Source organism: Cynocephalus volans, chromosome 10 (genome assembly GCF_027409185.1).
Source record: "Cynocephalus volans isolate mCynVol1 chromosome 10, mCynVol1.pri, whole genome shotgun sequence".
In the NCBI taxonomy this organism is placed as follows: Eukaryota; Metazoa; Chordata; class Mammalia; order Dermoptera; family Cynocephalidae; genus Cynocephalus; species Cynocephalus volans.
In genome coordinates, this window is record NC_084469.1 from 130,835,995 (window position 1) to 130,858,429 (window position 22,435).

Consider the following 22,435-nt stretch of genomic DNA (forward strand, 5'->3'; position numbering starts at 1 on the left):
CTGCTGGGATTGGGCTTTCCTAGTTTCTCCATCTAATGAATATTCAATTGAGGGGGTGGCTCCCAGTTATGTAACATTTCATCTTGCACATGCTCAGTTCGTCTCTTCCTGGAGCATGTTCATCAGTCAGATCCTATCACAGGCACCACGTATACTCAAGAATATTCTGGGCTCTCTACTGAGCATGTCCAGCCACTGGATTTGCATAAGTCAGCCCCTTGTGGTCTCATTTTCCCTGTGTTGGTGCTGAAAATAGGTCTAACTGGCAACAGTAACTTTCCTCCATAGGAGAGCCCAGAGGAGGGGTCCCGAGACCTCAGGGAGTGGCTGGAAACCCAGAGGCATGTCCTGAAATCTGAACCCAGGGAAACTGAGCACCTTTTGTATCAGAGATGCACATCTGTGAGACATCTGGGCATAGGTGAGAATGGAAGCTGTGAGAGTGAATTCTAAGGGGTAGAGTGTAGAGTGAGGTGAAGAGAGTGTTTAGAACAGAGCTTTGAGATTTGTTGGCCAGCCAGAGGAGGGTGAGCCTGCAAAGGAAGCTCAGGAAGACAGCTGGAGAGGAAAGACAGCCAGAAGAGTGTCTTGGATGTCAGGAGAGGAGTGTCTCAAGGTGCGGGGGAAGACCGTTGATAGGGAGAGAGGGCACAACAGCACCTAATGCAGCTGAGAAGACAGGCAGAGATATGGAAGACACTAATGACCTCAGCTCAATAAGTGACAGAGAAAGAAGCCATATTGCAGTGGGCCCAAGTGAATGGATCATGAGGGAATGGAGTCCATAAGGAGGGACAACTCTCAAGAAGTTTGGCTGGGAAAAGAAAGCGAGTCCTGGAGCAATAGCTGCAGGAGTTGTGAATGCCAGGGAGGATTTTTTTTTTTTTTTTTTTTTTTTTTTTTTGATGGTTGTTAGTGGGAGAAGAGTTGAGCATGTTTAAAAACCAGTAGGGAAAAACAAAACAATAGGAATAATCTAGTTAGGAAAGCTAATCAGTGGGGATGGGTTCAAAGCATAGACAGGAGACTTGGCTTTAGACCTTATGGTAGGAGAGAAGGAGGAGTTAGATGCCTTCCTTGGTCGACCAGAGGGTAATAAGAAGTTGAGACAGTACCTTTGGATGATTTCTGTTTTCTCAGTGAATTAAGAGAAAAGAGTGTCTGCTGAAAGAGGGAAGGTGGGGAGGTCTGAGGTTTGAAGAAAGTAAAGATGGTTTGAAAATCATTTTACATGAACCAGAAGTGAGCAGCATTGAGGAAAAACCTGGTAGAGGTCGGCAACCTCTATAAATGTATAGGGAGACTGGCCGGTTAGCTCACTTGAGTGAGTGTGACACTGATAACACCAAGGTCAAGGGTTCGGATCCCCGAACCGGCCAGCACCAAAATAAATAAATGTATAGAGGTATCGATTTGCCTTGGATTTTTCTCCCCAGTATTCAGCTACAGGCACAGTGAAGGAAGAGGGCTGGGTTCATGCAGGTGGCTGCTATGAAAAGACAGAGAAGCAAGGGAATTCACAGGTTTGACACTGAAATGGATGCTACGGAATCAAAGCCAGGTAAGGTAGGAAGTGAATAGAGAGAAGGCAAGTTAGTGGATGAACTTAGGACCCGAAAGGTTGAAGGATAGTGACAGGAGTGAGCTGGAGAGGGATGCTCCAGTTATTCATTTTGGAAATAGCTGTTTCAGGCAGTAACGCAGTCCAGGGGTAACTATGGGAGCAGAAGCGTGGGCGAGCTAGAGTGAAGGGGCCATTGTTGCATGTGAGGAGGTTAAGGAAGCAGAAGGCCAGGGTGTTGGAGCATCCCCAGGGACACTGGAGTCAGGAATATGGCAGGAGTGGTAGGACAAGACCTTTGATGCGTCTGGGTGAGAGATGGGGAGGAACACACTCCACAAGTCATGGCTTCTCAGCTTCTACCTGAACATTCTGCTCTTTCAGCCACTGGTAGAGCTGAGTGGGGAGGCCTTTACTTGCTGTTGTGACACTTGGCATAGTCACTCTCCTTTTGCATCGAGGGGACGGTGGGGTCTCCTCCAGGATCCTAGCATAAAACAAATATTCAATATCTGTTGAAAGGATTAATAGTTAATTTATTAAGAATAAATGAGCAAACAAGAGAGAGACCCTAACTGGTGGATGAGGTGAGGCAGAGAAGTCGAGAGCACATTAACCCCAAGTTGGAAGATGGAATTAAAACAAAAGGTGTCTATAATTAGAAGGAGCCATATTAGCTTGCTAGGGCTGCCATAACAGAATACCACAGGCTGAGTGGCTTAAACAACAGAGATTTATGTTCTCACAGCTGTGGAGGCTACAAGTCCAAGATCAGGGTGTCAGCATGGTTGGTTTCTTCTGAGGCCTTTCTCTTTGGCTTGCAGATGGCCACCCTTTCACTGTGTCCTCACATGGCCTTTGCTCTATGTGCATGCCCCTGGTATCTCCCTGTGTCCAGATTCCTTTTCTTACAAGGACACCAACAAGATTGGGTTAAGGCCCATACCAAAGGCCTCGTTTTAACTTAATCATCTCTTTAGAAACCCTACCTCCAAATGCAGTCACATTCTGAGATACTGGGGTTAGGGTTGCAACACAAATTTGGGGTAGACCAAATTCAGCCTGTGACAAGGGCTGGGTTTGAGACCCACTAGCTGTGTCACTTCTCTTTGTTATGCCTACCCAGCCTTGTTTGACCCCTTGCTTAGCTTCTGTCTTTCACTGAGCCTACCGTCCAGACATCGGCCACCCAACTTGTGAGAAAGGGCTTCCCAGGCAAGACTGCCTGCTCCTCCTCCTCAGAGGAATCTCTGTGCTGAGCAGCTGCTTCTGAGGGCAGGGACAGGGATCTCCCCGTCTCACTGGTCACCGTTGTAAACTTTCTCTTTGGAAGCCAGATGGTGATAGCTTGAAAACAGTCTCTGAGAGGCCCTCAGTTTTGCAGTGATGCTGCCAGTGCTGGGGACGGGGGCAGGCACATGGAGGAGGGAAAGGAGGAATACAGGCGCTAAATTTAAGTTATCTGGGGGCTGGCACATGTGACATATGTAGCTTGATGAGTCTGCATCAGATCAATAACTTTATGTTCTAACTTTCTCACTATAGCAAAAATCAGATTCTCTGCTCCCACACTTTAGGTAGAAAGTCATTGACTTTCAAATGCATAATTCCCTTTGCTCTTTCTCACACAGCTCTTTTCTAGATTGAATTCTGCTAATGCTAAGAATGTGCTACTTATTTTAAACCCAAGCTTGGACAAGTGAGTCAACTCTGGTTAGCCAATACAATGTAGTAAAGTCAGACTATACAAACTCCTGCATTCTGGGGCGCATGCTAAGGAATGAGCTCTCGATTCCTTAAAGAGCCCCTTGGATGGGGACTAAGAAAAGTGTGGAGGGAGGAGGAACAAAAACCAGGTTCAGGTGAATATAGTTTTGAAGAGATAGTGCCAGGGCAAAATTTTGCTGAGTGACTGATACCCAAATAATTGGAGCATTGATGATTCCTGAGAAACAGACTCCCCTTTCCCTCTCCCCTCCTCCGTGTGAGTCAAAGAATGATAATGCTCACACTGACCCAGTGATTAAGCTCACATCACACAGTCAGTGGTGGAACCAGAGCAAAGTTTTTGTTTTGTTTTGCAGCTGGCTGGTACAGGGAACCAAACTTTTGACCTTGGTGTCACAAGGCCGTACTCTAACCAACTGATTTAACTCGCCACCCCAAAAACTGTTTTTAAAAGTGGGGTTGTTCTAACCTGCTTCAAATGGCACCAGAGGCAGGTGATCCATTCATCCACAAGACGCCCTCATGAGAAGATGTTGAGGGCAAAAAACATGCAAGTTGCTTCTGTTCCTACCTGCCCTTTCTTCCCATGACCTCCCCTGCCCCGCCTGCTACTGAGATGTCAGTTTCCAAGGAAGAGAGCGGAGAAGGAAGGGATGCCATGCAGAGGCAGCAGAGTGCCCAGAGGTGCAGGGGTGACGGTGGGGAGGTGGGGGGCTGAGGAGCAGTGGCCTGAGATATTAGCTACATTGAGCAAATAAATAATTGAGCAAATAAGTAAATGTATTGAGAATAATGGGAGTCAGCTTACTCACTGAGAAGGGATTTACAAACCTGGATGGGGGAAGCTAAAAGAAACCTCATGTATTAGAAGTATTAGTGTGAACCCATGGCTTTAGAATATATGATATAGAAATAGATATAGATGTATGTGTATACACATAACACACACACATGTACATACATGCATATTTTCCCTGCTCTGTATTCATGAGCAAACCAAGCACCCAAAGCAGCCAAACATGCCTGGGTCCTAAGACAGGAGCCAAGGGCAGCATCCCCCACACAGAAGCAGGCAAGGGGTACACTGAAAACACCACTTCCATGCATATGGCCCACCATAGCCACTGCCACGGCCACAGCTCCTGAAAAAGCAGCTCAATACCACAGCAGTAGCTACAGTCACCATGCAGGTGGCCTGCCAGACACTTGACTGCATTGACACAAGGAGAGTCAGCAGCAGAACTGGAAAAAGAGGACATCTCTCTCCTCAAATCCCACTCCAGAGTAATAGAAGAAGCAACTGCTCTGTCAGATGACCAGACATCAATGTAGTGATACTAGAAGTACAAAAATCCAAGAAAATATGACACCACTAAAAGAATACAGTAATTCTTAAATGCCAGACCCCATAGAGCAGGAAACCCTTGAAATGACTGAAAAGGAATTCCAAGCAACAATCTTAAGGAAACTCACTGAAATATGAGAAGACTCAGACAAAATAATGAAATGAGAAATAAAAAATCCAGGATATGAAAGAGGAAATTTACAGAAAGATTAATACCTTAAAAAAGAATGTAGCAGAACTCATGGAACTGAAAGATTCACTCCATGAAATAAAAAACACAACAGAGAGCTGAAGCAGAAGACTAGAGCAAACAGAAGAAAGAATTTCTGATCTTGAAGATAGTCTTTTCAAAATAACCCAGGAGTAAGAAAGAAGGAAAAAAGATTTTAAAAATGAAGAAAATCTAAGAGAGCTATCAGACAGCCTTAGCACAGAAGGGGAGGAGAAAAGAAAAGGCATAGAAAACCTGTTCAATGAAATAATAACAGAAAATTTCCCAGGTATAGGGAGAGAGACAGACATTCAGATCCAGGAGGCTCAAAGATCCCCAAACAGATTCAACCAAAAAAGGTACTCCAAGACACATTACAGTAAAACTGGCAAAGCTCAAAGACAAAGAGAGAATCTTAAAAGAAGCAAGAGAAAAGTGTCATCACTTATAAAGGAGCCCCTATCAGACTAACAGCAGAAGTCTCAACAGAAACTCCATAGGCCAGAAGAAAATGGGATGATATATTCAAAATACTAAAAGAAAAAATCTGCCAGCCAAGAATACTATACCCAGCAAGGCTATCCTTCAGAAATGAGGGAGAAATAGTGTATTTTCCAGACAGACAAAACTGTGGGAGTTCACCACATGACCAGCCCTGTAAGAAATCCTCAAGGGAGTCCTGCATTGGGTATCTGAAAAACTATAATCACTTATCTTACTAGCTATAGTTCTGTTCAAACTCTGTTGTTTTCATAATTTAGTCTTGGTAGGTGGTGTGTTTCTAGGAATTTATTCATTTCATGTTAGACAATCTAATTTGTTGACCACCAATTATTCATAGTATTCTCTCACAGCCCTTTTGATTCCTGTGTTTGGTTGTAATGACCCCTTTTTAATTTCTGATTTTAGTTATTTGAATCTTCTCTCTTTTTTCTTAGTCCATCTAGGTAAAGGTTAGTCAATCTCATGGATCTGGTCAAAGTACCAATGTCTGGTGTTTCATTGATTTTCTCTTTTTTTTTTTTTTCTATTTTCTATTTCCTTTATCTATGCTCTAATTTTTATTATTTACTTCCCTTGCTAGGTGTGGGCTTAGTTTGCTCTTCATTTTCTAGTTTCTTAAGGTGCAAAAGTAATTGTTGATTTGAGATTTTACTTTTTTATTAATGTACACATTTACGTTAAATAAATTTCCATTTTAGCAAACAAAAACAAAATACCTAACTGGTAACCTCAAACCTGTCAAGGTCATCAAAAACATGGAAAGTCTGAGCAACTGCAACAGCCAAGAGAAGCCGAAAGAGACGCGGCTACTAAAGGTAATGTGGGATCCTTCATGGGATCCTGAACACAGAAAAAAATGTCAGGTAAAAGCTTAGGAAGTCTGAATAAACTATGGACTTTAGTTATTATTAATGTATTATTATTGGTTCATTAATTGTAACAATGTCCATTTTAATGTAAAATGTAAGTAATGGGGGATCTGGGTGTGGGTTACAGGGGAACACTCTGTACTGTCTGCTCAATATTTCTCTAAACCTAAAACTCTTCTAAAAAATAAAGTTTATTAAAAAAAAAAAGAAAATGAGCACCCAGATCTTGGTTTCTAACTATCATCCCACAGTAAAATACCTCAGGGCTTCTTGGAAAAGGGGCTGATTTCAGGACTGTAGCAGGGAAAGTACAAAAGGAGTCCTTGTTATACCAAAAATAAAAAAGAAATATTTAAAGAATGATGGGGACATATCAGAAGGACAAAGTAACCAGTTTGAAGGAGCTCCCACTGGCCAAATCTAGGATGATGTGGGCAGGCCGGTTAGCTCAGTTGATTAGAGCGTGGTGCTGTAACACTGAGGTCGAGGGTCGGATCCCCATGTTGGCCAGGTGCCAAAAAGTACATATATATATATATATATAGAGAGAGAGAGAGAGAGAGAGAGAGAGAGAGAGAAAGATGGTTTGTAGTTTTTGGGTGGCTGGCTGAAATCTAGGATGATTTGAACTTCAAAATATGCACTGGATTAAAACCCACTTAAAAAACAGGAACCCATGAGTCTTTACTATAAATCAGTCGTCTGTGGGGAAAGGGGAAATTCTTTTTTTTTTTTGGCAGCTGGTCGGTTTGGGGATCCAAACCCTTAACTTTGGTGTTACTAACACCACGCTCTAACCAACTGAGCTAACCAGCCAGCTGATTCTTGCCTCAGAATGCCTACTAATAAATGCAAAAGAAATGGTAATAATCACTTTTGGCAACCAATACAGTGATAGAGTATACAGGAAGGAGTTATCAATGGATGTTAAGGCTGGTAGGGGTGGTTTGATGAATATCTGAATTTCTCCCCACAAAATGCTTATTAAATGCAAAGGGGAAAATAGTGGCGACACTAATTTGATGAGGTGATTGAAGTTAATTTCATATCCCCAGTGGTGGGATGAGTTGACATTGTGTGACTCTAGCTATGATCCTCTGAGAAGGCATGGTGTCACTTCTGGTTCTGAGACAGTACGGGACAGAGCCAGGAGAAGGGTGGTCCTGCAGAGTGAAAGGCCTGTGCTCTTTAAGACTCTCAGGCACCTGAGAATTAGGGTGAGACTGAGGATCTGTTCCAGACTGATGAGACGTGACAATCAAAGCCACATGTGGTACTGGATAGGATCTGGGCCAGAAAGGAAAAGGAGACATTGTTTGGATGGTTGGTGTCATTGAATAGGGTCTATGGAGTGGGTGGTAGTGTTGTACTAATGTTGATTTCCTGATTGGGAGGGTTGGGTGGTAGCAATGCAGGAGTGTCCTTGTGGTTTGGAGGTATACCCTAGATAATTTAAAGGTAATAGAGCATCATGTCAGAAAAAGACAAGACAGGGCAATGGAACAAATGTGGTAAAATGTTAACAAGGGAGAAATTTGGGTGAAGGAGATATAGGGGTTCTTTATACTGTTTTTGAAACTTTACCTGTAGGTTTGAAACTATTTCAACATTAAAAAAGTGAAAAAAATACAAGTCTTAAAAGCAATTTTTTTTATTTACAGTATAAAGGTTACAAAGGTATATGTGTATTTATATATATAATACCCTTAAGTTACAGATTTTCATTGTAATGTACAATGCTATATGTTGATGTGCAACTCAAGGGGAAGTGTTGTCTATGCATCTATATTTATAGAGTATACATAAAGCTTTTTTAAAATTAAGAACAGAAATTCTGCCCTATTTTATGCCATGAGTTTTTGATTTGGTAGCCAGAAGATTTGAGACTTAAATTTTAAACAAGACTTAAAAAGAAGTCTTGTTTAGATACTGGGTTCTAAAAAGAAGAAAAAACCAGAATATCATATAATTTTAATTATTTGTAGAAGTATTATTCTAGTTTTCTAAGTCTTTATATTTAACAAAAATGAAAGCAGTGTGGGAAAGAATACATACAAGTGGGTATTTTCAGCGTTTGCACAGATTTAGCCAAAATAGGCCTTCATAGGTAGTGGTTTCCCACATTATCTTCTAAAAGACCTCAAGTCTGGTACCAAAAAGAAAACAGATTCTTTGGGCACCAAGGTCTTCTAATGCTGAACTCATCCAACAGGTTGTAAACATAACACTGGAATCCTGTAATGGAGAAAAAATATCTGAAACTGGTTCTTATGATGAGGGCAGATTTGCTACAAGGTGAGAATATCATCGACATTTATGATTGTGCCAAACCCAAAACAAATCATTTCCTCTCCCCCAAATTCTATTAATTCACAAAACAGAAGTGAAAAGACATAACTGACACCCACTTTAACAGGACTGAGATAGAAAGTACTTCTTCCATTCCAGGAGGAACAGACACACAATAATACTTATGTGCTGGTTTCTATAATATACAGTCGTTAGCACCTGATTGTCAAAGGTTTAAAGTAAAAACCAAGACAGTGAAGGCATGACCTATTTTGTGCACAACTCCAGGACACTTAAAAACAAAGGGGAAGGAACACATGTGATTATGTTCCCTATGTCATTCCAATCACAGATAGCTCAGGTACTTTCTGGGCATGACTAAGGATGTTGCCTGAAGAGCTGACCCCAGCAATAAATGGAAGGCAAGCTGGAAAGAAAGGGACTGTTACTGTATGAAATTTATGGAAAAATTCAATCAACCTCTCTTATTTTCTTTAGGTGCCCTTTTCACTGAGTTTGAATGCCAGAGTGTTCTAGAATAAGTGGAATATTGCCAAGTTTTAAAAATCTTCATTTTAATCCATCACTAATGGTGAAATACAGCATCTACCATGTTACAAGGACTTTCAGCAGATGCTTAAATGTTGTAAGTGTTGAAATGAATGTCAGCAAAATTCAGAAATGAGGAGTTGATGAAATATGCATTTAGCTTTGCTGTTTATAGTTAGGAGAAGCATTTTTTTAAAAAGACTTTCCCATTGATCTGCTTTGGCCAATAGAGCTTAATTTTTGTTGTGATTTATCTTACTAAGGATACTGTAGACTGTTTTCAGTTTCCCAAACTAAAGTCTAATTTTGCATTTTTAAAAAAAATCATGCACGATGAAAAGACCCACCTATTTATATTTTTATTTATTTATATTTTTTGGCAGCTGGCTAGTTTGGGCATCTGATACCATGCTCTACTGAGTGAACTCACTAGCCAGCCCCTAGACCTAACTATTTAAATGTGCTTGAAGTCCTTTCGTGTTGGCATGGATCAAAGCCTGAGCATCACTTTAAACATTTTTCAGTTTGCCAGATCCAGATAAGCAAAACTGTAGATATACTTTGGTAAAAATATAAAGTGGTTAGGGCTGGCCAACTAGCTCATTTGGTTAGAGTGGAGCCTTCTAACATGAAGGTCATGGGTTTGGATCCCCATACTGGCCAGCCACCACACACACACAAAAATACACACACACACACACACACACACACACACATAAAGTGGTTAATTACTGAACTGTTAATTGATAAACAGATGGCAAGGTGTGATTGAGAAATAATGGATTATGTGTTACTTCAGGATAGGAACTTTCTTTTGGACACTTCAGAATGCCTGGTGCAAAACTGTACATTAATACTTATTAGATGAAATAATATATGAATTAATATGTCATTAATTAGCCTTGCAGTTTCAGAACTTCTCCAAGTTCCCAAAGAGTGTTTTCTGTATTCACAAGAGAGTTCTATTACTTTGGAAGAGGTGATAGAACAGTCAGGTTGCAAAGGTATATATATATATGTGACTGGAATAAAGAGAGACTCAAAAACTAAAGAGCATTTGTATCAGTTGCATGGAAGTTAAGATTACTGCAAAATTGAGGAAGGTACTTAGACGACTCAAAATTAGAAATCTAACTAGGGGGCCGACCCCACGGCGCACTTGGGAGAGTGCGGCGCTGGGAGCCCAGCAGTGCTCCCACCGCCGCGGGTTCGGATCCTATATAAGGATGGCCGGTGCGGCCGGTCACAAAAGACAAAAAAAAAAAAAAAAAAAAAAGAAATCTAACTAGGATTCATAATCTTACAATATAATGAAGTATGATTTCTCTGTTACAGGTTTTTAGTTTAACAAATTTTTTTTTTTTTTTTAATGGCTGCTGGCCGGTACAGGGATAAAAGAACCCTTGACCCTGGTGTTACAACACCATGCTCTAACCTACTGAGCTCACCAGCCAGCCCCAGAATATTTTAAAAGGGGCAATTCAAAGTTTACAGTTCATATAGTAGATTTTTGTTGAACATAATCAAATGTTCATTGGAGAGCAAGTAATAATTTGCAAAAGGCATATGTATGCATTATATTAGATGTGGGTTTAGTTCAGTTTCCCAAACAGGGAAGGAAGAATAAAGGTGGCAAGTTTATGTTTTGAAACAAAAGAAGAAATTTTGTTAAAATACTCTTTCTAGTTATCACGGAACAACCATTCTTCTAGTTGGCAGTTTAGCTAGTGTCAAAAAGAGACAAGAAAACAGATGTGCTCTATGTGCCTATTTATTGTACATTACCCTTAACTTGAAATTCTATCCTTTAACAGAATGAACTTGTATCACTGATCCCTGCCAGATGTTTGGGTTTTTTTAGAGAAAGGGTTTCAAATCAGCCACTTAAGCAGTCTACATATTACTAGCATAAAATAAATTCCACTTAACATCATTACAACATAGGAATAACTATATTGCTCAAAAATACATAATTTTGGTATACAGCATAATTATTTTAGAACTGTTGATCAACACACATTTATCAAGTGTCCATGTACCCAGCACAGTGAAAGACATAACTTTTAAAAGGGGGTGGGAATGGACTACTATGATCAGTTTTTAAAGATAGTATGTGGAAAGTCAAAATAATTCTCGATTACCAAGCAATTAAAATAAGGGCACAAAGAGAGAATGGTAGGAAACGGCAGATTCCTCCACTTTCATCTTCAGAGGGAAAAAGAAAAGCCCCAATAACAATCAAAATTTAACTGAAAGTGATTTCCAAACTCAAACTGTACTCTATCATACCTGATATATATATAAAAAGAATGAATATGATATAGACAAATTCAACTTAAAGTTTAAGCAGAATCCCAATCTCTTTTTTCATACATAGATATTCAGATCTGACCACGGCAATTTGCTTTGAGACCAAAGAGATCTGGCAGTTTACTTTTCTTCATTAGGGATTGAAAAAGAAGACCTTTGGCTTTCTCACCAGCCATTCATTTATGGCATCAATACCAATGGCAGCCATGTGGAAATGTATGCTGGATATTTGGATAGTTTAAACATTATGTACAATCTATAGCTTATAACCAGTGAAAATAATAAGAAAATAATTCAGCATAAGTGTCCAAGATAAGATACAAAAAGGAGAGAAAGTGCTTGAGTCTACAGGTCTTCCCTGAAAGTTTCAAAAATGTTTAACTCTTTAAGCAGGTAGGGCTTTTAATAGAATTTGCATAGCAGCTTACAAGATAATTTGCATTAAAAAATATAAACAGGTTCTTCCATGGTTTTGAAAACAAACAAAATATATCTACATGCATATAAGTTAAATAAGAAGACCTGGAGTTTCTCACAAATTGTAAAAAAAACATCATAACCTTTTCTCACACTTTTGTCCATCAAAACCATTTACAGCAAAACCTGTTTCTGAGAGAAACATAATCTTGTCCAGATTCCACACAGCTCAATTTTTTTCAATAATAAATTTGGTTCATCAGCTAAATGCATTTAATCAGCTGAAAAAAGCTTAGTTACCATTCTGCTTAGGAGGGTAAATTAAGAAAACAATCAGTAAAAATGTTAGCCATCTGTTGGTTAGAGAGATTTTTCTACTTACAAAAATATAAGAAATAAATAATTCAATCTCTCCTGCCATGCAATAATTTTCAGTGACAAAGTTTGTAAGAGTACAGATAACAGGCACTATCAGACTTTCCCTAGCCTAAAAAGTGCTAAAACATGGCTTTAAAATAAGTGAATGACATTAAAAGTACTATTTTTGATTGCCTGTACATGTCCCAATATTCAACTCTGTCTACTAGGTAGGTGAACTTACAATTACAACCTACTAATAAATACTGCATAAACATACATTTAAGTATTTCTTCATATAAAATATTAGATACTAATTTCCAGGTAAAGTTCGTTTGATGACTTCAAGGAAGACGTGTCTTTTTCTTTTGTTCCTTTCCTTTTTCTTTTTATGGAGAGAAAGAAGAGAAGTTTTAGGGAAAGAGAAGGAAGACTTTTCTTATACCAACTGGCTGCTTATAGGCTCTGTGTGGAAGGTGGAGAAGATGTCTAAGCCCCAGGCCACAAGGGGCATGAGAAGCAGGTCACCTGAATGGTGGGGCCCTACTCTGCAGTTCCCTTTCCATTCTACACACAGGAACCCGCAACATCCTCAACAATTTTCCTAATTCAAAGTGAAAAGGCAATAAAAAGTTAGCTGGTTCTATAAAAGAGGTGAAATATCAAAAATGCCCATTCTTAGTTATCATTTGAAAATAATTTGCCATATTTTGGCATCTAAATACAAAACATTATTTATCAAGGCGTCCCATTCATTAAAAAATACTTCGTGGGTGGTATGAAAACCCCACAAACACACTTAATTGAAGAACAACCTTGGTCACCCATGATTGAAAAGCTGTTAAAGTATGTAACACAAGCAGCTTAAAGGCTCTTGCACTTCAGGCTGCTAGTGGACAAAGAAACCTCCCATACACTTTCATTTCACATCAAGACTCAAAAGATATTAAAAACCCTATGGACCTCAGTGCTATACGTGACAGTTTAAGCTTGAGCAAAATAGGCTGAAATGCACACATGCCTTGCCTCTCCTGCTCACGTTTTAATCATACCTACTTTACAGATCTTCATATAACTAAAGAGCATGGTAGCTTAGAAGTTCCCCTGCAAATCTGCTCAGTGGCTTAGCCTTTCACTTTAACACAGAAAACCTCAACTAAATGGCCTTGCTGCTGAAGTCTGAATGCATCATTCAACTTCTCATATTAATAACACTCTAACTGCAATGAATGTCCAAGCTTTCTTATTATGTGTTGAAATTCTGCTTCTAGAAATCATAGCTGGACCTTCAAGACAGTTTTTTCTTCCCTGAAATGCAAATTTATCTCAGATGGAACCAATCTTAGGTTTATGAATTTTCAAAACACAGAAAGCTCTTGAAAAACATATTCTTGTCTAGGTTTTAATTTCCAGTTTTAAGGGGATCAGATAATTCATTTTTGGAACTTCAACAATTATTTGAAGCTGGGGGAAGAACAGACATCTCTCCCCAACCTTGGCATACTGTACATGGGGAAGGAAGGCTGCCTTATGGGCAGAGGGAGGACAATGGGGTTACAATGTCCACCTAGAACTCTCTCTGCTCATGAGTCTATTCTTTCACATCACACCTGTCAGGCCACACTCAAATCAAATAGCTCATGTTTTGCATACACAATTGGGTTTTCTTTTCTTTCCTCTTCACCCACCTCCCCACTCTGTAGTGCTCACATCCTCTTATGGCACTCCTGAAAAATCTAGTAAACAAGAACTAGTCCAAGAGAGCATCCGAATCAATGTTACCTTTTCCTTCAGATCCAGGGACTGTGCTAATCTTGATATTTTATATAGATATTATACTATATTAAATGTTTTCAGATATATACCCCCTTCAAAAATGAGGAAAAACAAGGTGAGTGTGATTCTCCACTACCACAAAATCAGCGATCTTACTGCTACTGTGTCCTAATGAGGACACCTGGCAACGCTTAGCAAAATGCAGGTGGCTGTTCCGTGGTCTCATCACCCTGCCCACTGTAGGATGCGTTATGAAGCCAGCACTGAGTCTTGAGTTAGCGGCTTACCCATGCTGCTTTGCTGCCACAAAGGGAGAGGGCCAGGGCCAGGGCCAGGATTCTGCGTGGGCTCACACGGCCCAAAGCAACTCGACATGATGTTTATGTTGAAGAGCTGGCTTTGCCCACAAAGTATACTGTTTAAACAAACTCACTCTTTAAACAAACTCGCTCTTTGGGATTTTTCTTCCTCAAAGAGATCTGCCCACTAGAAAAGATATCATTAAGGAAACCCTCCTCAAAACTAGAATAGATGATCTCCCTGGAATGGCAGTGATATCCAGTTATTCAAACAGTGACTAATAAAGCTCCACTAACCTAACCAAAGGCACATTTGGTAAGGAATAAAAAAATGGCTTAGCCTAAAATGAGGACTTTCTTTTAAAGTAGGTTTTAAAACCTGGCTCCTACCAAAGATAAAATCAGAAAAACCTAAAAGGAGCAAAACTTTTCTTTCAAAGCAGTGGTTTCCAACTTGGTCACCACAAGAAAGGGAGTGGAAGGCAAGGCAAATCAAATTTTGCAAGTTCTCAGTCCTAAAGTTAGCACTCATGAGTGGCCAAGCTTGTGATAAAGTGGGAAGTGATGGCTGGGGTGGGATGTAGCAGGAGCAAGGACAGCAAGCTCCCACAGAACATACAACCTATCTGGAGTGAACAAAAAGCAATGGGCTGCTGCAAGCTAGCACCTGGGAAGGGAGAGTCATCCTAAAAAAGAGATCCAGGCTAAGCCCGAAACAAATCCTACAGGAAGAAGAAAAAGAAACTGCTCTTGGCTATTTGATTATGTGCAAAAAGAAAAACAATGAACCACCCTTTTTAACAGGAAAAATAAACCTAATTACTTATAAACCACATTATGCAACAAGACAAATCAATAGCTTCATTTTGGAGCTCATTAGAGTCCTGGAATTTCTGGCCAAGGTCGCTTGTGAAAGGTAGGCTCTTCTTTAAACACAGTTATGGTTCAGCAGTGATTTGCAGGTCCTTGGGAAGGCACTGTGCTGGAGGAGAGAGCAAAGAACTTTCTTTTTGTGCTTTTTTTTTTTCCTTTTTGAGGTGGAAATACTTCTTCTGACAGTCAAGGCTCTTTTCTGATTTTTTGCTGCTCATACAAGCAGTCCCATGCGAGTGACTTTGGCTGACAAGAATGTGTGCAACACAAATACAATCGGCTTTGGACAAGAGTGCAGGTCCATGGTCTGTGGACAAAGAACATTAATTATCACCACCACATACAGGCACTTTAATAAGCGAAGATGCAAAATAAACAAATTTAGATGTGATGTTTTACTTTTAAAAAACTTGGATAAAGACTGTGCCAGCACTATGGCAACTCTTGGGAATTTACAACCATAAACAAAAGTGTACTATGAAGTAAGGTTATTCCATGCCATTATTTAACAGTGGTTTGAGGTTTCACATCCACAATTAGGAGACAATTGGTGGTGTACTGGGTTACACCATGCCTGGTAAGAACCAAAAAGCAGAGTATTTAAAATAAAGAGGAATATCCTATATGGAGACCATGAATTGTAATTATATTCCCAGGGGGAACCACAGTAAACTCTGCTGAAGCATGACCAAGTATGGGTGTAATTTTTTGATATACCTCATTAGGTTTGTGGTGGAAATGACAACTCTTGAGGCTAGTTAGGAAGGCTAGTTATACCTTCTTAAGCACAGGCCTCCAAATTGTACAGTTGCCACCAGATGAAACAGGAGACCTGGGGTCAGGCTGCATGAGTCAAATGGTTAGTCAATCTTCGGCACTGATAACAGAGATCAGGAAGAGGACCTGGTTTAGTTAACTATGCCTTTTGAAGATAAATGCAACTTAATTAGAAACAAATTATAGATCACTAGGGTCACCGCTAAACTTTATATCTATTAAAAAAAATAAAGCAGGGGTTAAAAACATATAAATAGCCAGGAATAATCTAACCTTTCATGCTAAGTGGCAACTGATATTAATAACTGGCTAACTTAATAGAAGGATTTAACTCTCACTAATGCCCCAGGCTTTTGTAAAGCCCTGAACCATAGCCTATCCATAGTCTCCTAAAGGTTCATTTAAAATAAGGTTTCTAGCCATAGTTTTCTCATTTCGAGTTTGAACTACATTATCTCTAAGACCTCTTTCGGTTCTAAAATTTCAAGATTCAGTGTTTCTGAATTTACACCTTTTGTGCCTATGTCAGTGGACATAGATTTCATGTATGATAAGATTTGAACTACTGGGTCAATATTGATAAGAGAGAAAAGGTACTGCTTTATTCCTTTCTCATAATTTATGGTTTCTGAAATATATATGACACATTTCTCTATTCCCTCTAAGAGGAATCGTGACTTCCTGTCAATATTTCCTTTAAAGGAAAAGGAGATCATAAAAGACAATAGCTTTGTGGATATATCTGTTTCTTTTTCCCTGATCAGCAGAGTTTCTGTAGCAACCAAGTCACTCTTACTCTTAACTCTTATCCCAACAAACTGCCAATAATAGCAATGGATAGAATTTGTGCATTAATATTTCCCAGCTTTAGAATTTTATATCTTATTTTTGATAAAAACCTGTTTCTTAAAAGGGCTATTTTTTTCTTTCTAACATTCAAACAAAACTTTTAAAAAAGAGAACAGTTTTCTAATGTGGAGAAAGGAAAACAACAACAATAACAACCACCCAAACTCAATGCCATCACAAAAACTGAAGAACGATTTCCTGGCTCTAAATGGAATGTCAGTTGATAATTTTCTATACAAGAGGTAAGAAGCAATGAGAATACCTATTAGAATAAACATGTTTTTCAGAAACATTCTTACCAGTTCTCCCTCAGGACCACCAAAATCCAGATAGAGATTTCTGATGCCATCATCAGCGGACATTTTCAGCCTTTCAAAGGGGTAGCGGTACAAAATGCTACTGGAGCCTCCATTTTCCCTGGAGATAGTGAACCCATTTTCATAATGGACAGTGAGTCTTACCTCTTGGCCATTTAATGTGCAGCCTGTTGGAGACAAACCAAAAACATCATTAGTAAAGTTCCTACTTCAGTTATCAAGTAGAAAAGGATTCTTCTGACTTCAAAAAAGGAAAAAGTCTTTTCTTGAGAGTGTTTGATGCTTAACTTGTTTGGAACCTCCTAACTTGAGTTTTGTTTTGGTCACTGGAGTAAACATCTTGATTGAGATGAGGCAGAAATTACCATAAGCCTCCTGGACACCTGATTCAGCCCAATTCAGTGAGTCTAACTGAACACTTGTGCTGGCAAGTGTGTGTAAGCTGTGCATGGTACTAGAGAGGTAAGAGGCATGGTCCCTGCTCTCAAGGACTTTACAAACGCATAGGCATAAACATAAAATCCCTAACTGTATAAGGTAGAATGTGTAGAAAATGATTAAACACAAAACTGAATAAGGCCAAAGTCAAGGAGAGGTTTCCTGGAGTAGCTGGGACTTTAGACAGGCCCTATTAGAATAGGTAAAACTGCACAGACAGGGAGGAATAGGAAGGATTCAATTGGGCAAGAAGAAGGAACAACCAAAAGAGCAAAGACGAAGATGCTTTTCAGGGGCAGTAACATGGTTTGGTTGGTGTTTGGTAAGAGAAAGATAACGTTTATCAAAGTTAAAGGCTATACTCGGCAAAACTTGTACAATCAATCTTATCAAGGATACAATTCAAAGGAGATATCTGAATTGATAGGAAACAAAAAACTTTGATCATCAAACAGGCAAATGCCTTCTATCAACACTGGTGAAGTCCCAGTTTCACTAGCATTTGAGCATAGTTTTTTTTTTTTTTTTTAAAGATGACTGGTAAGGGGATCGTAACCCTTGACTTGGTGTTGCAGCACCACACTCACCCAGTAAGCTAACCGGCCATCCCTATATGGGATCCGAACCCGTGGCCTTGGTGTTACCAGCACCACACTCTCCCGAGTGAGCCACGGGCCAGCCCCCGAGCATAGTTTTGTTGTTAGTACAGGTCTATAAGTGAGAGACCCTCTGAGTCCTGGGAATTAACACAGTCATCTGAGAGATGAACTTAAAATCACTTAAGGATCAGAGTTGAGCTATGTTTGGACAGAAACAATGGCTTCTGAACAAGCAAGTCATATCTAAACCAATGTATTCTTTCACTAGATATGCAAAAACTCAATTAGTCAAGATGGTGTGTTTAGGAAATAGGGAAAAACAATAACATAAATACTAGCAGCATCCCTTTCAGCACCACTCTAAGCAGACAAGTTTGGACCATGAACTTTTAATATTAGTTACCCTCTGAAAAGTAACCTTGGAAGACAAACATGGATAAGATTATCTACCTGTAGAAGAAATCCAATGCAATAATCTCTAAATGAATGGCTGAGGGGTTTGGAGGAACAGCCAGATCCAAATCAAAGCAACCAGCATATTGTTTTCAAGAGAATTTAATTCTATTAACACCACTAAAGTATAGCCAAGGGTACTGAGGACTAAAGACATGATAGGGATCAGTGCTAATCTAAAAAAGAAAAGCTCAAAGAGCAAGGATCTGCCCAAGTCCTTGAGCACTGGTTGGAGAGGGCACAATGCAGGTGGGTGAATGTCTCTGCTTGTAAGAATGTCACCAGTGGAGTGAGATTAGGGACCACACCTAGCAAAGGCAAGCAAAGGCAAGCAATTAACCCCCAACAAGCTTGTCATATAAGAGATTTCTTAAATGTTGTTTCAGATTGTTTCCCCCCAGGAGGGAAGGAAAGGCGAGGGAATGTCAGTGTGTGTTGTGTGTGTATGCTACTTTAAAAAATGGAATTTTGCTTATGATCACCTCAATCTTGAAAAGGAGAAGTAAAGATCATACTGAATATGTTTAGGTCTAGATATTGAGTTTGTTTTAGTTTAAAATTTATAATACCAGATACTTCTGAATGAGAGTAAGACCTGGTCCTAGAAATGTTGTGCCTAACAGTATTAGTTAAATGGTTTTCCCCTAAATAGTAGATCAAACAGTGGAAGCAGTGTTGATTAAGTGTCTGACACCCTAACCCTCAGACGGTCTCAAGAGTAATGAACCAAAGAGAAATAAGCCTCAGACTCTGATTTAACAACTGTGTGTGTGTGTGTGTGTGTGTGTGTGTGTGTGTGTCTCTGATTTAACAACTAACTGTGTGTGTGTGTCTCTGATTTAACAACTAACTGTGTATGTGTGTGTGTGTGTTTTGCAGGAACCTGTGAAAACTGGCCCTATGCTGGTGGGACAGGATCTGCAGCCAAGGTCTGAACTGTTGCAATGGCTTATTATAACTATCCTGATGGCCTTGATTCAATGAAAACACTTGGATGACTATAAATCCACCATCCACCCCAATTTAAAGATGTTGGTAAGAAATTTAATATATTGATTTTGCTTAACAGGGTTGTTACCAGAAATATAAAGACACACAATAGCAGTATTCAAGGACAATCACAGGACATCAGATATTGAAGTTTAAAGGGGAAAAAAAACTACTGTTTTGAGATAATCAAGGGAGGGAGATAAACGAAACAGCACTCAGCAGTGGGTGCTTTGTGTTCCTTTTGTGGAATACAATGTGGGTTGATGCTGATGAGCCGAGTGAGTGAAAGATAAGGGAAGCAACTTCATTAGCCTGGACCCAGAATAATCAGAAAATATACATGAAGACCAACTGTTCAATGGCATTGTGAATTACAGCTTAGTTTGCATGCTCACCAACTCACATATTCCTATCTCTTGAACTCCCTGCTCTCACAGGACAGCAGGGAAGACAAACAGGTAATCACAACCAATGTATACTGGAAAAAAAAATTGTTTTGAGCACTTACTATGTGCCAGACATTTTGTTCGGTACTGGGAGACACAGAGCTGAATAAAAGATGGTTTCTGATCAGACAAGTGAGAGAGAAAGAAAAGGAAACATGGGCAGAGTAGAATGAAATAAGTGGTAGAACAGAGAGATAAACAAAATGCTGTGGCAGGATAGAAGAGAGGGGACTAGAGTAACTCTTGGGAATTGGAAAAGGCTTAAGAGAGGTGCTGTTTCAGTAAGGTCTTACATAGTAATAAAAGTTATAACAATGGCCACTTTGTTGAGTATGTACTATATGCCAGAATTAATATACACATGGCTTTTTTTTTTTTTTTTTTAAAGATGACCGGTAAGATGATCTTAACACTTGATTTGGTGTTGTCAGCACCACGCTCAGCCAGTGAGCCAACCGGCCATCCCTATATGGGATCCGAACCCGTGGCCTGGGTGTTATCAGCACCACACTCTCCCGAGTGAGCCACGGACCAGTCCTCCCATGATTTTTTTTTTTTTTTTAAAAAGGTGACCGGTAAGGGGATCTCAACCCTTGGCTTGGTGTTGTCAGCACCATGCTCAGCCAGTGAGCAAACCGGCCATCCCTATATAGGATCCGAACCCCGTGGCCTTGGTGTTATCAGCACCGCACTCTACCAAGTGAGCCACGGGCCAGCCCCTCCCATGATGTTTTAACTCATCTAAAAATTAAAATAAACTTTCAGGGTTATTACTAAGTAATAAAAAAGATATCTTCATCTCTTTTCTAAGAGTCATCTCATCACTGAGACCTACTTTGATAACCATCCACAACCTGGGGGAGGGGTCAGGGACAACAAGGTGGTGATCTGGGATGGAGGGACAGTGGAGGACCAAGGCCTAGGTGCAGACAAACCACAGAAAACCAGGAATCACTTATCTAAGACCAATCAATCTAAATAAAGTTCTCTGATGAGATTTTCCCTGTATCATGAATAACTTGCACTTCAAAATTCTGATTTCATCTTTAAAGTTTTGATTATTCTGGGCCGACCCCGTGGCTCACTCGGGAGAGTGCAGCGCTGGGAGCGCAGTGGCACTCCCACCGCGGGTTTGGATCCTATATAGGGATGGCCGGTGCGCTCACTGGCTGAGCGCGGTGCGGGCGACACCAAGCCAAGGGTTGCGATCCCCTTACTGGTCGCAAAAAAAAAAAAAAAGGTTTTGATTATTCTCATCTTTTAAATAATAGCTTTATTGAGATATAACTCACACACCTTACATGCAATTCACCCTTTTCAAGTGTACAACTCAATGGTTTTTTGTATATTCAGAGTTGTATTTACTCATTTATTTTTAATTAATAGTTTTGACTGCTTAATAATATAAATTATTATTTTTCATCTGAAAATCTAAAGCAGTGGTTCTCAACACTAGTTGGACATTAAAATAGAATCTAGGGAGGCAGAACTTTGTCATCTATATTATTAAAAAGCTCTCCAGGCATTTCCACTGTGCAATAGGGACTGGGAACCACTGATATAGAACATTAATACCTGGTTTTGGGTACAATTCCTATTGATTATGCTAACCTTATTTAATTAGATAAATATGAGACATTGGGATTGAGACAAAGTGCCAATATTTGGGCCCCAGCACAATCCATTATTTTCAGCCTTAGACTTCACAGGAAATTCTCAAGCTAAACTTCTACTACTTCTCCCAGCTTCTCAGTAATATTATATTATAGCATTCTTTATAGTGATGGTTTAGATATATGGGGACTGATGGTTCCATGGGCAAAAATCAAGAATTGTTTTTCCTGATTATAAGCATGATATAACTTTAAAACTTCAAGCAACATAAAAGTGGCCTAGAATTGCACTTAGAGGGCCGGCCTGTGGCTCACTTGGGAGAGTGCGGTGCTGATAACACCAAGGCCACGGGTTCGGATCCCATATAGGGATGGCCGGTTAGCTCACTGGGTGAGCATGGTGCTGACAACACCAAGTCAAGGGTTAAGATCCCCTTACTGGTCATCTTTAAAAAAAAAAAAAAAAAGAATTGCACTTAGAGTTGGGGATGGAGTAAAAGCCAGGGATGTCTATAGCACAAATTGCTCAGGAGCAAAAGGCAATGCCCACTTCAGCAGCTAAGGTGAGGCCCTACATCTCCACCCATCCTCTCCTCTCTCCGTCTATCCCTCTTCCAGGCTGAGGCCAATCCCTCCACCTGTGCTTTGGATTGCATCCACTTCCACCTTCCCCAAAACTGTACAAGTTTAATTATTCCTCCTTCCTCTTGTATTTTTTTTTTTTTTTTAAGATGACCGGTAAGGGGATCTTAACCCTTGACTTGGTGTTCTCAGTACCACGCTCTCCCAAGTGAGCTAACCGGCCATCCCTATATAGGGATCCGAACCCGTGGCCTTGGTGTTATCAGCACCACACTCTCCCAAG

The 22,435-nt window shown here is 39.9% G+C and overlaps 1 protein-coding gene across 2 annotated transcripts in view; it reads right to left on the reverse strand.

Annotated features, from left to right (window-relative positions):
• Nucleotides 1-10,634: 10,634 nt before the first annotated feature.
• Nucleotides 10,635-22,435, reverse strand: part of SNTB2 (syntrophin beta 2) — a 94,458-nt gene continuing 82,657 nt past the window's right edge. Inside the window, exons 6-7 of one of the 2 annotated variants that reach the window (XM_063112369.1) lie at nucleotides 17,014-17,198; nucleotides 10,635-15,395 (exon numbers count right to left, since the gene is read on the reverse strand). In XM_063112369.1, coding sequence (XP_062968439.1) covers nucleotides 15,303-15,395; nucleotides 17,014-17,198 — 278 coding nt within the window. In that variant the 3' untranslated portion in view covers nucleotides 10,635-15,302. Of the gene's footprint in view, nucleotides 15,396-15,904; nucleotides 15,966-17,013; nucleotides 17,199-22,435 lie in introns of those variants that run through there. The other variant, XM_063112370.1, reaches the window with a different exon arrangement.